At 40.6% G+C, this 14,933-nt stretch overlaps 2 protein-coding genes across 6 annotated transcripts in view; both read left to right on the top strand.

Annotated features, from left to right (window-relative positions):
- Positions 1 to 6,142, top strand: part of hipk3b (homeodomain interacting protein kinase 3b) — a 44,885-nt gene extending 38,743 nt beyond the window's left edge. For all 4 annotated transcript variants that reach the window (XM_086025297.1, XM_086025295.1, XM_086025296.1 and 1 more), the window contains one exon: positions 704 to 6,142. In XM_086025297.1, the coding sequence (XP_085881423.1) occupies positions 704 to 1,171 (468 nt within the window). In that variant the 3' untranslated portion in view covers positions 1,172 to 6,142. The remainder of the gene's footprint in view (positions 1 to 703) is intronic.
- Positions 6,143 to 7,979: 1,837 nt separating this feature from the next.
- kiaa1549lb (KIAA1549-like b) overlaps positions 7,980 to 14,933 on the top strand; it is a 54,508-nt gene continuing 47,554 nt past the window's right edge. Inside the window, exon 1 of one of the 2 annotated variants that reach the window (XM_086026706.1) lies at positions 7,980 to 8,428. In XM_086026706.1, the coding sequence (XP_085882832.1) occupies positions 8,215 to 8,428 (214 nt within the window). In that variant the 5' untranslated portion in view covers positions 7,980 to 8,214. The remainder of the gene's footprint in view (positions 8,429 to 14,933) is intronic. The other variant, XM_086026705.1, reaches the window with a different exon arrangement.

The following is a 14,933-nucleotide window of genomic DNA, read 5'->3' as shown; positions in this document are numbered from 1 at the left end:
TCATTACCTAAGCCCTGAGCAGTTGTGATGTCATGTTCAGTCGACAGAAGTGACAAAATGGCCACCCCCTGAGGTGTAAAAAAGGGGTGGATTTTGCTGCTTAACTCATATTCCACAAACGCAATATTAATCAGAATGCCGTGTTTCAACTTGTGGGCCTGCTGGGAACATATTCTTGAAAAAAATGTGTTTGGGTTGAATTCCTTCTGAAGTAAAGTTTTTTCTTTTCCCTATTTAAGCACAGTGTTAATGTTCAAACTGTGCATACTGTTGCAGTGTCTTACAATAATAAATGTACTTTAGGAACGAAACGTCTGCATTGTTTGTGATGATTGCATCGCTCTGAGCCTTTACTGTACAACAGGGGTGCCCAACCTTTTTGACCTAAGGTGTGTACCTTTTTAGCAGCCAAGCTCCCGCAAACGACCCTCACCCCCTACACTTCTAGTGGTCGAATGGTTGGGCACTCCTGCCGTACGGTATATGTTTGATGTTGTTCAATATGGTGGTATTTGGAGGCCTAAATATGACAACTCCCGATTTAGATGATGTTTACCAGTGTGCAACTGGCGGTATTTATTTCCCTCCTACAGCTTTACATTGTAGTTCAAAAGTTGCAATGAAAAGCCTTGGATACGCCACCATCTAGTGGCAGACAAGTGTATGACGTTTGTTGTTGAAAACCGATCTGTATCCCTTCCAGGTCCAGCATTTCACTTCCTGCCACCAGGAATGGAATGGCAACTTTGCCCACCGCAGGCCGCAGGCCTTCATCCCCCCCACCATACATGGGCCGGCGTTCACATTGTCCCACAGCAGTCCGAACCACTCTGCAGGCCATCCCCACCTTGGGGGCCACCCGCACTCCCAACCCACCTTGTTGTCCTATCCCCCGTCTGGTCCTCTGGTCACGGCCGCTCCCGTGGCCCACCTCTTGGCCTCCCCTGGTGCCTCGCGTCCCGTCCTTCAGCCCGCTTACAGCATCTCTCACCCAGCGGGCATCGTGCATCAGGTCACAGTGGGCATCAACCCGCGGCTTTTGCCCTCCCCCACCTTGCACCCCCAAGGCCAATTCAAGCCCCTCTTCCCCCCGCATTCCTACATTGCCTCGCCGGCCTACGCCAGTTTCCCACTCAGCCCCACCAAAATAAACCAGTACCCCTACATCTGAGCATGGGTACCCAGGTACTCTTCTCACTACCCGAGGGCTAAGCGCACGGGGCGATTTCTGTCTTAAACCACAAGCAACATGGTTTTTCATGATCAAAAACCATGGCACAACCATAGAGAAAGCGAGCTATTTTTTGAATCATGTCAACGTGGGTGTAATTGAACTACAAGCTTTAAAAAGAAAAGGAAAAAAAAAAAAAACGACGTTGGAGATTATTTGGGCAAAAAAATCTGAAGGAAATAATGTATGAATGATTGAATGAATGAGTAGTTAAACTCACACTTAATGTGTTTTGCACATTTGATATACCTTTGCATTGGATCTTCTACGAATACTCCTCAAAACAGGTAAATAATTGGGGTGGTGTTGAATAGTTTGACGTTGCACCCCCGATCCCAGCTATTTTTCTATATTGCCTTCTTACATGAGCAAGACACATCCACATTTGTAAAGCCATCCCAGTCTCTAGCTCTAGGTTGCCAGATGTCGTCTACGGTGTATGTTGTACCGCGTTCCGAGTATTTGTACTTTTTCAGTGTCTTTCGGTGTTTGCAATGTCAAAAGTCAATTAAGCGATTTTAAATAGGGTCGTTCCTCACGCTGCATGTGGTCTTGCATGAGCAAAAGTGTAAAACTGAACGATGCGTAGACGTTGCTCTTATCGTTTTGTGTGACAAGACTCGCTGCATTGTATAACTGTCCCCGCCATAGTGCCTTACATATTGTTCATGTTACTACTTATATATGACTATATACAAGACTATTAATGTACTGGACCGCAGCACTTGAAATTCCAATCGCTCGATGCATCCTATGTGTGAGTGTATATATATATACAGTATATGCACATAGCCTGCATGGACGTGATGTATCGCGGATAGCGGTGCTTGCCCTTTGGAGTCGGTGTATATTTCAGTGTGTCGTAAGTTCCTTTTCCGTTCATGCAAGAAAAACGGCATGCTTTGCTGTTGCGAATGCTTTGCTGTTTGATTAAGGAGAAAAAGCAACTTTTGTTCATCCGAATGAACTTGTGTACAAAGTGCAAGTACTGAGTATTGTTTCATATTTGATAATCACTTTCTATTTAGTGAAACTCCTACTACTAACAGTATTTGTACTGTTTGATGAAACTGCAATACAATCTCAATGGTCGCCTTTCCCTCCCCACCCGTCTACGTATTTTCATTCGGATTGCTTTCACTCGGTTCCTTCGATGTGAAGATGTGTGTGTGTGGGCATGGCTTTGACTAGGTCAGGAAAACAATGCAAATGAATTCCCGGTATGGATTTTTCTAAGCCTGAGCAAACCATGCAGTATTCGATATACACACACATATATGGACGTATATTGTAGAGCTAGAGTATTTAGTACCAATGCTTGATGAGGTGTGAGTTAACTGTGTGCAATTCTCTCATTTATGCATGTGTGACAAAGTTAACTTTTCCCTTTACATTTGTTGATGGCTAAAGGCTTCTCAGTGTCGACTGCTTCTTTTAAACATTCCGTCAGGGAGGATATATATATACATATATAAATATATATACGGTGGGAGCAGGTGTCACCAGTCTATATACCATATATCTATATATGTAGATAATCTGTGTGTGTTTTTCTGTTTTGTTTCTTAGTTACTTGTGTATAATTTTGTGTTTAATTTCAAATGAAGTTGCTTGGCAGCACCAAAGACTGTAATTCATTTCCTGAGCAAGGTAGCTACTCTTTGCGTAAACCTCACTTAGAACATAGTCGTAGAATCGGGGGTGGATTCAAAAAAACAAAACAAACTTGTATTTAAAAACGGCCGAGGTTTTTGTCTAGCTTATTGGGCAATTAATAAGTCGTATCATTTCTTTCTTGAATGTATCATAGATAAGCTGCTAAATGATGATTGCCACTTCCATAGCTGTGAAATTAGGTGATTTCTGAGTTTGAACCTAGCGTTGCGATTTCTTTTTTTTTTTTTTTTTTGGTGTGTGTGTGTGTGTGTATGTAGGTCCCTAATTATCTAAAATAGAAGTGGTTTTGATTTGTTTTGTTTTTTTCGTGTTCCTATTTGGAGTGTCATTGTAACTACTGTATTGCTGATACTGAACACTAGTTGCATTTGTTGTTTCTCACGATGTGTGCGCGTGTTTATGCAACAGTATTTTATCCTTTTCGACCTATCCTTCGGGGCTCATCACAGCATATAAACGATGTATCGATGTATAACTTAATTTTTGTATGTTTTCATATTGACGTTTCGTACACATTTAAAAACCGTAGCTTGCAGTATCAATTTAACTTGTACGTTAACGATATGAACAGTGCAGGAGCACTGTGTGAGGCCATATTAAAAACATCATTGTGCATGTTCAAATTATCACTTATACTCACCACAAAGGAAGGCGGATTAGAACACGTGCCCAAAAATGATTTTCGTCCCCCAAAAATGTTGAGCTGATCTGACCTAGTATTTATTGTTAGAATGTTTTTATCTGTTCAATGTTATAAGAATATCAGCTTTGCCTTGCGTTCTGATCGCTGCCCCCCGCCCGTCTCAGTGTTTTTAATTGGAAAGCAGCCGTTGTCGTGTGGTCCTTACTGAAACTGAAGCAGTGTGAGCAGCACTGTCTACGTGCCTTGAGATTCAGAACATTCGAGATGCATATTGAAAGAGGAAGGCCTAGAATCCATTAAGTCTGTCAATACGCTATACGGACAAGTACTGGGACACTAGCAGAGGGTGAAAATGGGAGAAAGTGTGGCTTTTGCCCACCCCCTTTGCCTGGCTTACAATTACTAGCCTCTTTTAAATAGAGATCATACAAACGCCCTTGTCAGAGCTCTGGCTATGATAAGCTTTATTTATTGAGCAAAACTGCAGATTAAAGACTCAAGTCTCATGCTGTGTTTTATGGCAAGGAATACAAATGAGTTGTTACAGAAATGGACAGCGAAGGGGCGTGTCTAATACGCCCCGCGAGGTCATCGTCTTTTGGCACCGGCGATATAAAAAATAAAAAAAAAACTAATCTGTGAGATGCGAAAACAACAAAGCCAACCAGTGGTGGGAAGCTAGAATAAGAGTCGAGTGCTCCCTCTTAAGTGTTCCAGTTAAGAGGCTAGTTGGAAGTGTTTTGAAGCAACTATAGATGTTTTGAAAGGGCTGGCGGACTCCAAAGTGTACTGTTTCACAGCGCTGCTGTATTAAAAAAATAAAATAAAATCTTCACCCTTCGCATCGTGCAATTTTTAAAATCCAAATTTGAAAAATGAGGGTGATTCAGTCAGATAATCAGGCGCCACACAAGGCCATTTGTCCCCTTTCAATATCAGAACAGTAACTTGGTAAAAAGGTGGCTTTAGCAGGCGGTGTAAAAGAGGTTACTCTTTAGTGTTAAATGAGGTTCAGGTCAGGCCTCTTGCATTCTGCCAAAGTTATCCAGCCATGCCATTATCAAGATATTGCTTCAAGCACTGCTAACAGGAAGAGCCACATCTGTTCCCACTATAATGAAAGAATTTAACTGTCTTGGTAAAAAAAAAAAGAAGAGTCTGACAGAGCTAAAGGATCTTGTCCAACCCTGATTGATAACTCACTATTAGGAGCTGTGTTCCAAGACTTTTGTCCGTATAGACGAGTGTTCAAAGTGGCTTACTGACAAGAACATAAAGGAACCCAACATAAGATTTCATCCTGTTCGTCTCTGATCAGCTTGTAGAAACATCAGAGGATGGTACATAGTGGTGGATTGTACCAATAATACACTTATACTACATAATAATAATAATAATAATAATAATGATCATCATATCACCCGTCTCGGATTGTCACTGGCTTGAAACAGCAGATGCAATACTTTAAACATGTTTGCCGTCATTGCACCACACAAGTGTTCTTAGATGAGCTGTTCTTTACATGACCTTGCATGTGCGTCGCTTTGTTTTCGTCAAGCACTCAGAGCACATTTGCTAACACTGGCTTTGAAGAATCATTGAACTTGTCGACTTGCATGTTGATTTTTCTCTTTGTTAAATTAAGGAGATTGTTATTGTGGATTCACGGCACGCTCACAAGTGCGATACATTTCAACACTGATTATGGTTGTATGCTTTGTTGCTGATTTATAATGGTGTGTAATTTTGGACGAGAAAGCTTTCGACAACAAGACATGAACTTGGCAGATGATTATTGCTTGAAAAAGTTTCTCAATGCGCAGGGGAAATGTAACCTGTGTTGTGGTTCCTCCCAAAGTAATCACCAGCAATGCGACGCAAGAGGAGATGAAACCTATTGTTTTGAATTCTACCCATCATCTTTCTTTACAGAAATGTTTTTGTTTTGGAGGATTTGTGTAACATTTAACAGATAAAACCAACTCTTATAGTAATGACTTAATGACATACAAAAATCCTCTGCTGCAGTTTTATCCTTTCAAGCTGTTAATTCAGGGTCGGTATTAGTCTCAATGTGCTACTGTTTTACAGTTTGATTTGTTTCGCTCTGTTTTGTTTTAGCTTGTGTTCATCCCTTTCTGCAGAGTTATTTCATGCTGCAAGTTATGGAATTATCTGTCTATATGGCTCATCAAATACACTTGATTATGAAATCCGAGCTATTACTGTTTAAAAACCTGTAGATTATTTTGTGGCTTTGATGGGTTTTTTTTCTTTTTTTTTTTTTTTTTTTATTTGCTTTTTTTTTGTATTTGTCTGTGCTACACTAGTTTGCCATGTAGCAATTGCACTGTGCAATATTTACAGTATGAGGACTGGGAAACTAACTATGGATGTGATGTCTCTTTACAGTTTGCGTTAGTGTTTCCTTTCTAGTTCTCAGTGATTTTAGGTGTGACCAAGCCTTCTCTACTTAGTCACATTAAGCGGGTTTTCCAGGTGACTCTTTTGGTGAGTGTCGAAGTAAGACTTATAAATGGTGTATTATTGTTAAGATTCACTTTGAATTAAAAAAAAAATCTATTGACGCAGTTTTTTGGAATGTCTGCTTCATTTTGGTGTGAGTGGTGAGTTATGGACAAATATTTTCTCAGTGACTCAGATTTTATGTTTCAGTAACTTTACCTTGTTTGTTAACCTCAAGAGTTGTTCAACCATTTTTTTTTTTAATTTACGATAAAAAACAAATGTTTGGATTCAGACAGCATAGCAGATTTGTTTTTTTTGTTAAAATGTGGAAGTTCCACTCAAATACTGAAAAATAATAACACGGTTCAGTAGTCTTATTCGTAAGATTTTCTTTCTGCGATGATACAGAAGGAATGTGATTTGCAAACATAAAACATGAATCGGTGTTAGTGAAACACATTTGGGTCACTGATAAAACTTCTGCCCATCCCACTACACAACAGTCACACTGATAACTTCACAGCTCCAAAACCTCTGATCCAAAAATTCCCTAGGGCTTATTTTAGCCCATGACATTGCCTGCCAGAGATTTACAATTTGAGATTCTTATCTGCATGGAACGAAACCATGCCTTAACACGGTGAGTTGGCTTCAGATAATTTGGATGTGTGGCGAAAACCATTTTCTGATGTGACATAAGATATTTGACGGACACCAGCTACAGAAAAAGGTGGGAAAATTACAGCTTTTAACCACTGGAAGTGTAAAATGAGAATATCAGACCAAAGGCTCTTCTGTTGAATGCTGCCGATGGTATCTTAGGTTAAAGGTCATGTAGGCCAATTTTGTTACCCTTATTTCAGTTTTATGGCTCTAGGTAGTTTTCACCAATTTGGAGGGAAAAAAGCACTAAACTGTTAATAGTTTCCTAATATTTCTCAATGTAAACTATTAACAAAAAAGAAAAGCAGTAAGATGACGATGGGCATTTACAGTAAATTGACTGTATATAGATTTACACCATATATACAGTATAATGTCACGAATATAGGCTAAAAGGGAACTTTATGTCCTAATTACCTCTGGAAAGTTGCACTGTATTTTTGTAAATTAACCTAATAGAAACTTCAACATGAGTCAGTTTGTGTCCCTCGACCAATTGTGCTACGCAAATAAATACACAGTGATGATGAATGATCGCACTGTAGTAACACTACACATTGAATGTATTATACGCAGACTGAAGTATTTTTAATGGCGGCAAAGGAGTACTTTTATGAAATGCCACAGCTCGCTGCAACACCAAAGTTCCACCAGATGGTGCCAGAGCAATACTCAATGAAAACAGCAAATAGGTGATTTTTACAGCGAATAATGGAGGATAACTTCCCAGGAAAATGAACAAAAACAAACATCAAATGCCAAACTGCGAATAACAAAAACAAAGAAATTGACCTTGCCGTTCCAATACTTTTGGAGGAGACTGTATATATACTAGTGAGTGACAAGCAGAACAATTGAATACTCCTCCATATTTGTTCAAAATTTGATTACATTTTTTGAAACGGTTTTGGGGATTTCCGTCACCTGATCGTCTCTAATACATCACATTGATTAGGATTGTCCTAAAATGAACCTGGCACGTTGTATTGACGTGCAGAGTATGCTTGGTGACGGGGTCTAAATGCTGCAGTCCCACGACCGTGCTGCTTGTTGCCTGGCGCTGTGCTGACCCCGTGTGGACATAAACAGGTACAACGGCCAAATGATTTTACTCAGAGAGACTTTAATGGCGAGTTCCTGCTTAACCTGCTTAACTGCTCTAATTTTGATTTTTCAAAAATATTCAACCATCTAGCTAAACATTTCCTTCAGTCGACACCGGAAGTTGCAGCCACAATTTGAACCTTTTGGCAGTGTGTGCGCGTCCTGCACCACAACGCCGATGATGATGATGATGATGATGATGATAGTGTTCATGATGATGATGATGGGTGGACCGAGCGGAGGTGGACCGGTAGGGCTCATTTCCTCATCTGGCTTCACCGCAGCGCCAAGCACCCCGAAGCCCTTGCACCCTGCACCCCCCTCCCACCTCCCTGCAGCCCTGGCCACAAGACCGGATCATAAGCCCGCAGAAGCCTGATCCAATGTATTATTTACGCGCCAAACTTCAGCAACTCATCCACCGGATATGGCTGCCGGTCTGAGGAAGCGTGCGCCGAAGGCAGCTCGAGCACCGGACCCTGCTCCGGCGAAAGATGCCGGAGGAAGAGGAGGAGGAAATGAGGGGAGGCGTGCAAGAAGAAGGAGCAGGTGGCGGAGCGGAGCGGTGGGAATGCCTGCAAAGTGCGCGTTGTCGGCGGGGATGTTTTTACTCCTGCTCCGGTGTTCTTTGGCCGCAGAGGGTAAGACACACACACACACACACGCACACACACTATGCAGATTGATGCATCATCACCATGCGTCTCCTCGTATCTCCCTCCACTGTGAGTGAGTGTTGTGTTTCACACGGCATTGTTGTGCACACTATTTGCTGCAGGCTGCACGACTCAGTGGATGAATCTGGGATCACCTGAATAGCTGGAATATAACATGCTCCATGTCCATTGTTTCTAAGCTGTGTCGCTTCATTAGGGACACCTAATGAGATCCAATATTGGAGAATTCTGCACGTTTAACATTGTGTTTGTTTATTGTAGAGCTGCACTTCTTCATACTGAGAGGCTGGGAGTAGTCACTTGTGTTTCTCTTCTCTAACCAAAAATATTAGAAACCACTTTGTGTGATGCAGTGCAGCAGTCAATATTTTTAGTTTATAATTGTGGTTGGTACTAGTGCAAAACTGAGATTCCAACTATGGAGAGCTGTTTCTAATGTGACCATTATCGAGCAAAAGGTAGAGGATCCTTTTCACTATAAAGTCATCCGAGGACCTTGACGACAAAATATAACCAATAAGGAACAAACGTATCCTTCCATCCATTTTCTGTACTGCTTGTCCTCATGAGGTTCACGAGTGAGCTAGCGCCTATCCCATCTGATTTTAGGCGAGAGGTGGGGCACCCTGAACTGGTCACCAGTCAATCGCAGCACACATAGTAGTGACAGTGGTGCCTTATGATAGTGTTTAATTCATTCCATGGCCACATTTGTACCCGAACACGCACATATGAAAATAAGCTTTCCACATTGAAATCAATGGAAATCCTATTAATCTGTTCCAGCTTCCTTCCAAAAACAAAACAACACAAAACAAAACATTGTTTATTTTAAGATGGAAAGACGGAACTCCATTAAATTGTACGTCATAAAAATATAGAGTAATAGCATAATTGAACATAATGTAAGAAATGAAACCGTTCTACATCATGATTTAATACTGCAATCCAGTTCATTGTGCTGGTCTTTCAGGTGTACCTACCTTGGCCACAAGGAGGCAGTATAATACAGTCATGCAGAGACAAAGAAAGGAGTGGGCGGCATTCTGAGTCCAAGAATTTATTCCTGTAATATTACAATATAATTTATCACAATAATGTCATATTATATATTATAAAATGCTATATTATCTCTGTACATGTGTTGCTCCACCATTTATTTTCAAATATCCTTTGCTTCTAAAACCGCAACTATTAATCCACTTAGCTTGTCAATGGTGTTTTGCGTTGTTTATTAACACTAAGCTAAGTGGACTTTCCTAAGTAGTGGTTTCAAACACACTTGTAATTCTCTTTGTTTTATGTTTAATTTGAGTTTCAACTTAAATGGGGCCTGGCATTGAACAGTTTGAGGCTTCTTTTTTGAGGAATTGTTCAATATTTGCCAAAATTCTGCTTATTGTGGACTTGAATTGAATTCATTGCCACCATTCTGCCCTAGTTTTTCAAGTTTGCACTCACAAATCTAAGCAAAAAAAAAAAAGACAGTTTGTCAAAAAACCTTTAGTATTGCAACGCACCTGCGGAATTACATATAAGAAAAATTGCACACAACATTATTGTACTGTATGAAAATACAACAACAACATTTACTCTCTACATAACTGTAAACACAGAAAGTGCAGGCACAGAACACGGCTGTACCTAATTTTTGTCCTTCCTTTTTCTCCTCCTGTGGGATTTATTGGTGGTTGGCAAACCATCTTGATGGTGGTTATTGTCCCTCCACTGCAAGGAAACCAATGTGAATTGATGGTGCTCTTTTGTCACATTCACTTACACAAACCTTCATTTCTTCAGCCCACTTTTCTATTTCAACTTCTTAAAACTGCTTTAAAATCCTCTTCTTTAATTATTATTTTTTTCACATTTTCCTGACATTAACCATGATCATTTACTGTAATAAGGCTGAAGGGAGTTATTATGGGAACGCAAAGGCAAAGCAGTGCAGTCGCATGTGTTTCAGAGCATCTGGGTCAGCACTAATGACACACATAATGTTGCCAAGAGTAGCTTTATCTCTGGGGTCAAGGTTGCCTGTAAAAACGAAGCTTCCTCACTGATTAAGCTGCATATTGCTTCCATTCTAATACGACTTTGACACAACACGGTACATTTGACCCAACCAAACAAAACAAGTGCATACAAGTGAGTGCTGCAGGGGTACATGTTTAATACGACTGGATGTGCTGACTGTTTAGGAGGCTGAGACGAGAGAAGCGGTGCCTCAGCAGCGATGACTACCATACCTACCACCGCATTACAGCTGCACACACACTGCAATACTGTCAACTAGCATTAGAAACAACGGGCTGTAAAGATGTTCATTACACTGCACTCTTTCTTGTGCTGACAGTAGCCAATACAGTGTGCCCATGCATATTGTCAGAATTGTGTGTGCATGTGAGTTGAGGAGCTTCATTTGGACAAAAGTAGGGCTTTGCCACCATCTTGTGGCAACTTGGTATCAAAGACCTGTATGTGGACGTGAGCTTGAGGAGCTTCATTTAGACAAAAGTAGGACTTTGTCACTGTCTTGTGGCATCTTGTGCCAATGAACTATGTTGGATTGAGTTGAGGGGTTTCATTTTGACAAAAGTAGGGCTTTGCTGCCATCTTGCTGCCAAGGTACTATGTTGACTTGAGTTGAATAGTTTCAGTTTGGCAAAAGTAGTGCTTTACTGTACTCTTGTGGCAACTTGGTGCCAAAGAACGATGTTGAATTAAATTGAGGCACTTCATTTAGAGAAAAGTGGGGTATTTGCCAGCATCTCGGTGTCAAGAAACTATGTTGAAGTGAGTTTGAGGAGCTTCATTTAGACAATAAACCTAAATACTTTTTTGGGGTGGTGTATTACACATGGGTTTTCTCTCTTCGCAGAAGGTCCCTGTCTAATATAAAAATACTTCTTTGGCTTTATTTTGGTGTCAAGGAACTACGTTGAAGCCAGTTGAGGATCTTTATTGGCCACCAATTTGTGGTATCTGTAGGCCATTATGAAGCATTTGGGTGGGGGGTGGAGGGGGTGAGGGGTGGTATTGATTTAATCATGGATTTTTGTTACCAGTGTTGCAACCTAGCACGGCATCCATTTTGTTTCGATTGCTTCAAGACGGAATTCCTAATGATCAATGAATTAAATGGTTTTAATCATGTCCATTAATACTCATCCGTCCATCTGGTGCTGACCTCAGACTGATCGCCAGTCAGTCACAGGGCACAAACAACTATTCACACCTATGAGTATTAGAGAGCTTCAATCAATCCCTGGTCCTGCAGGAATCTTTTGAGTGTGATCATAATCTGTCTTTTGATACTAGTGTTTCAAGATCAGCTTTGCTCAACTTGATAATTTAGAAGGAAATTAGACAAATGAAATGATTATGTTCTAATTTGCCTTTGAGCAAGACAAGTCAGAGTAACACAAATGTTATAGCAACCTTGCCAGCTTCAAATGCATGCAAAGCACTATGAAAGCATCCACAAACAAGGGCAACATGTTGCAGTGGAAATATAATAGACATATTTTGCTCTGAAAACTCTTTCATTTTTCATAATTTCACAACAATTTGAAGGCTATTCAATTTGAAAGGCCGTCACTTAACACACTCTTTAAACTGACTGGGTTGTTTTTTTTTTGTTCTCAAATCTCAAAATTTCAAGGCCTTCCTGAGAACAAACAAATGGTCTAGCAGGCTAAAACAGCATGTTATTCTAAAGCTAAACTAACGTCATTAACCAGGGCCAAGGTAACGAAAGGGTAATCATTTCGCTTTACCTCCACATGTTTTCTCAGATTGGACGAGGAATTCCATTCTCTAATTCGCCAAGAATTTCTCGTCGACACACTCCACGTCGTCGATCATTTGACTTCTTCTCACTTTCCAATTAAATTACCTTCTGTAGCAGGTAGCATAGTGTCTACTCGAGTGATGTCATAGCTTGAGATAGAGCCAATCATAAACTGGGATACCTGGGACCGGGTGTAAGCCTTGGAGCCACGAACATCAGTCCAATTTATGTTTTACCCATTGTGCATCATGTAAAACAAAAGAAACGACCCTGTTTTCGAAATGTATCGGGTAAAAACTACAGATACTGGTGTTAAAATGGAAAAGTAAAAAGTATTTTTACAATCAGCAACATTTTCTGTTTGGAACTTTGATCTAAGATAGCAGAACTAATATGTACAGTTGACACTGCCTCGTTTCTTTCGTGCCAAGAATAATTCATCTTTCAATACAAAAAACAAACATTGCATTTTTAGTGTGCATTGTCTGTTCCAGTGTGTCAGCACTTTGACTGACAGGTGATCAATCAGAGGTGAACCCTGCCTCACTGTAATGACACATACTCATACTGGGCCAGGTTTCCAATCCCATGCTTCAGCACAGTTACTCCTTCCCTTGTGGTTTCATGACTTAAAGGGGAAGTCAACCCAAACATACTTTTTTCAAGAATATGTTCCCAGCAGGCCCACTAGTTGAAACACGGCATTCTGATAAATTTTGCGTTTGTGGAATATAAATTAAGCAGCAAAATGCACTCGTTTTTAGCCATCACTGGGGGCGGCCATTTTGTCTTCTGTCGACTGAAAATGACATCACAACTGCTCACAACAACTAATCACGGCCGACCTGTTTTCTGAATCTGAGCGGTGATTGGTCATTGTGAGCAGTTGTGATGTCATTTTCAGTCGACAGAAGACAAAATGGCCACCCCCACAGATGGCTAAAAACGAGTAGATTAACTCTGATTCCACAAACACAACATTTAGGAGAATGCCCTGTTTCAACTAGTGGGCTTGCATAGAACATATTATTGAAAAAAAAAGTTTGCATTGACTTCCAATTGTAGTTGTCGCTAATTAAACTCAATAACGGTCGATGATAATGTCATTGAACATTTTTCAGTACAGTACTGGAATAGAAAATGACATGGGGAGGGAATGGTTTGCAATAATCTATATTCACTTATAATGGACAACTCATTGAATTTACACTGAACACTCGTTAGAACACAAGCGCATTAACGTGGAAGGGAATAAGGCTGAAGCGTGATGTTATTTCTAGCCAGAAATACTGGTGTTTGGTGTGTTTCCTGCTGGGGCAACCTCGTAATGTTTACACAACTTGGCCGAATGGCAAAACCTGTCCTAATTCTGGTCCCACCAAAGCAGTGAGTTCTGCGTGGTGGGAATTTCCCATGTTTGCCAATAATCACAAAATCTCTTTGTGTGCGGTGGAATAATTGCATGCTCTCTTTCCACTTTGATGGGGCGGTCGGAAAAGTTGTTGAAAATCCTGCTGGCACCTGGCTTTTTTCCTCCCTTTCCTGGTTCTCACTCACTTACAGCATCAAAGCTGCACGTTTAGAAAGTGACAGACGGATTTCATTTAGTGCACTCATTAGGTGCTGCAAGCAGCATTGCCTCCTTATCAAGTCAAAAACATGTGATTACCACAGCTGGGCACTTTGCCCTTTTTGCCGGTCTGTCCTCCGTCCTCCATCCACGACCTGGGTACCCTTATGGCCTCATCCCTCCGTCCTTATTCATAAAAATGATCATCCTCTGACTCCAACCCAAAAAATTGGGCTGTTTTGTACAAAAGAACGCAAGAACATGGATCAAATTGAAAATTGATTGATAGTGGATCGATCCAGTTTTGACTCAAAATTGTTATTTTTAACCCAACTGTTTTTAGAGTGTAAATAGGTGCCGATGACAAACAGGGCCAATAATCAAGATCTCGGTTTTATCTGAGTTAAAAAAAAATAATTGAAAGACATCCATTGTTTAATCTTGGCAAGGCACGCCTCTTGATTACCGGTACAGCAATTACGCGGGTTACTTAATTCCAGCGGCATTTATAATTGGGTATCCTCATCATAAAAGTAAAAAAAAAAACTGGACAAAAAGGCGGATAGACGGACGGCGGAAGGGTAACACGGCTGCAGAAGGAAGGCGATAGACAGACTGGAAAATTATCGTAAAATGCCCAGCTCTAGCTTTTTTTTTTGCACATAATTGAAATTAATAGTAGATTTTCAAAATGAATGAACTTTAAAAAAGCAAAATATTCTACACACTGTCACTTTAAATATAATGGTCCACAAAGTTAATGTAGGCTGTTACTACCCACCTCTAGTACTAACCCTCCCATTCATGACTTTCAGTTTCAATCAATTCATTGCAAAAATCATGCTTGTGAGATGTCATTTTCCACCTGCGATCTATTTCCGCCCGCACAATAAATGACTAACTTTAAAAGAAGCAGTTGACTGAGGAGCTGAACATCACTCCTGTTTTTGCTACTTATTTTTTTCCTGCCTCTGCCAGCATGAGCCCTTTCAAAGCTGCCACCAATGTAAAAACAATTTCCTGGAAGTCCCTTTAGACAAACAACAACCATGACTCACCCTCGATAGCATGCGGCCGACCCCGATTCCCTCATTTCACCTCGCTGC

Source organism: Filicampus tigris, chromosome 3 (assembly GCF_054856515.1).
Source record: "Filicampus tigris isolate MCC_2025a chromosome 3, RoL_Ftig_1.0, whole genome shotgun sequence".
Lineage (NCBI taxonomy): Eukaryota > Metazoa > Chordata > Actinopteri > Syngnathiformes > Syngnathidae > Filicampus > Filicampus tigris.
This window is presented reverse-complemented; position numbering and strand designations above follow the sequence as displayed.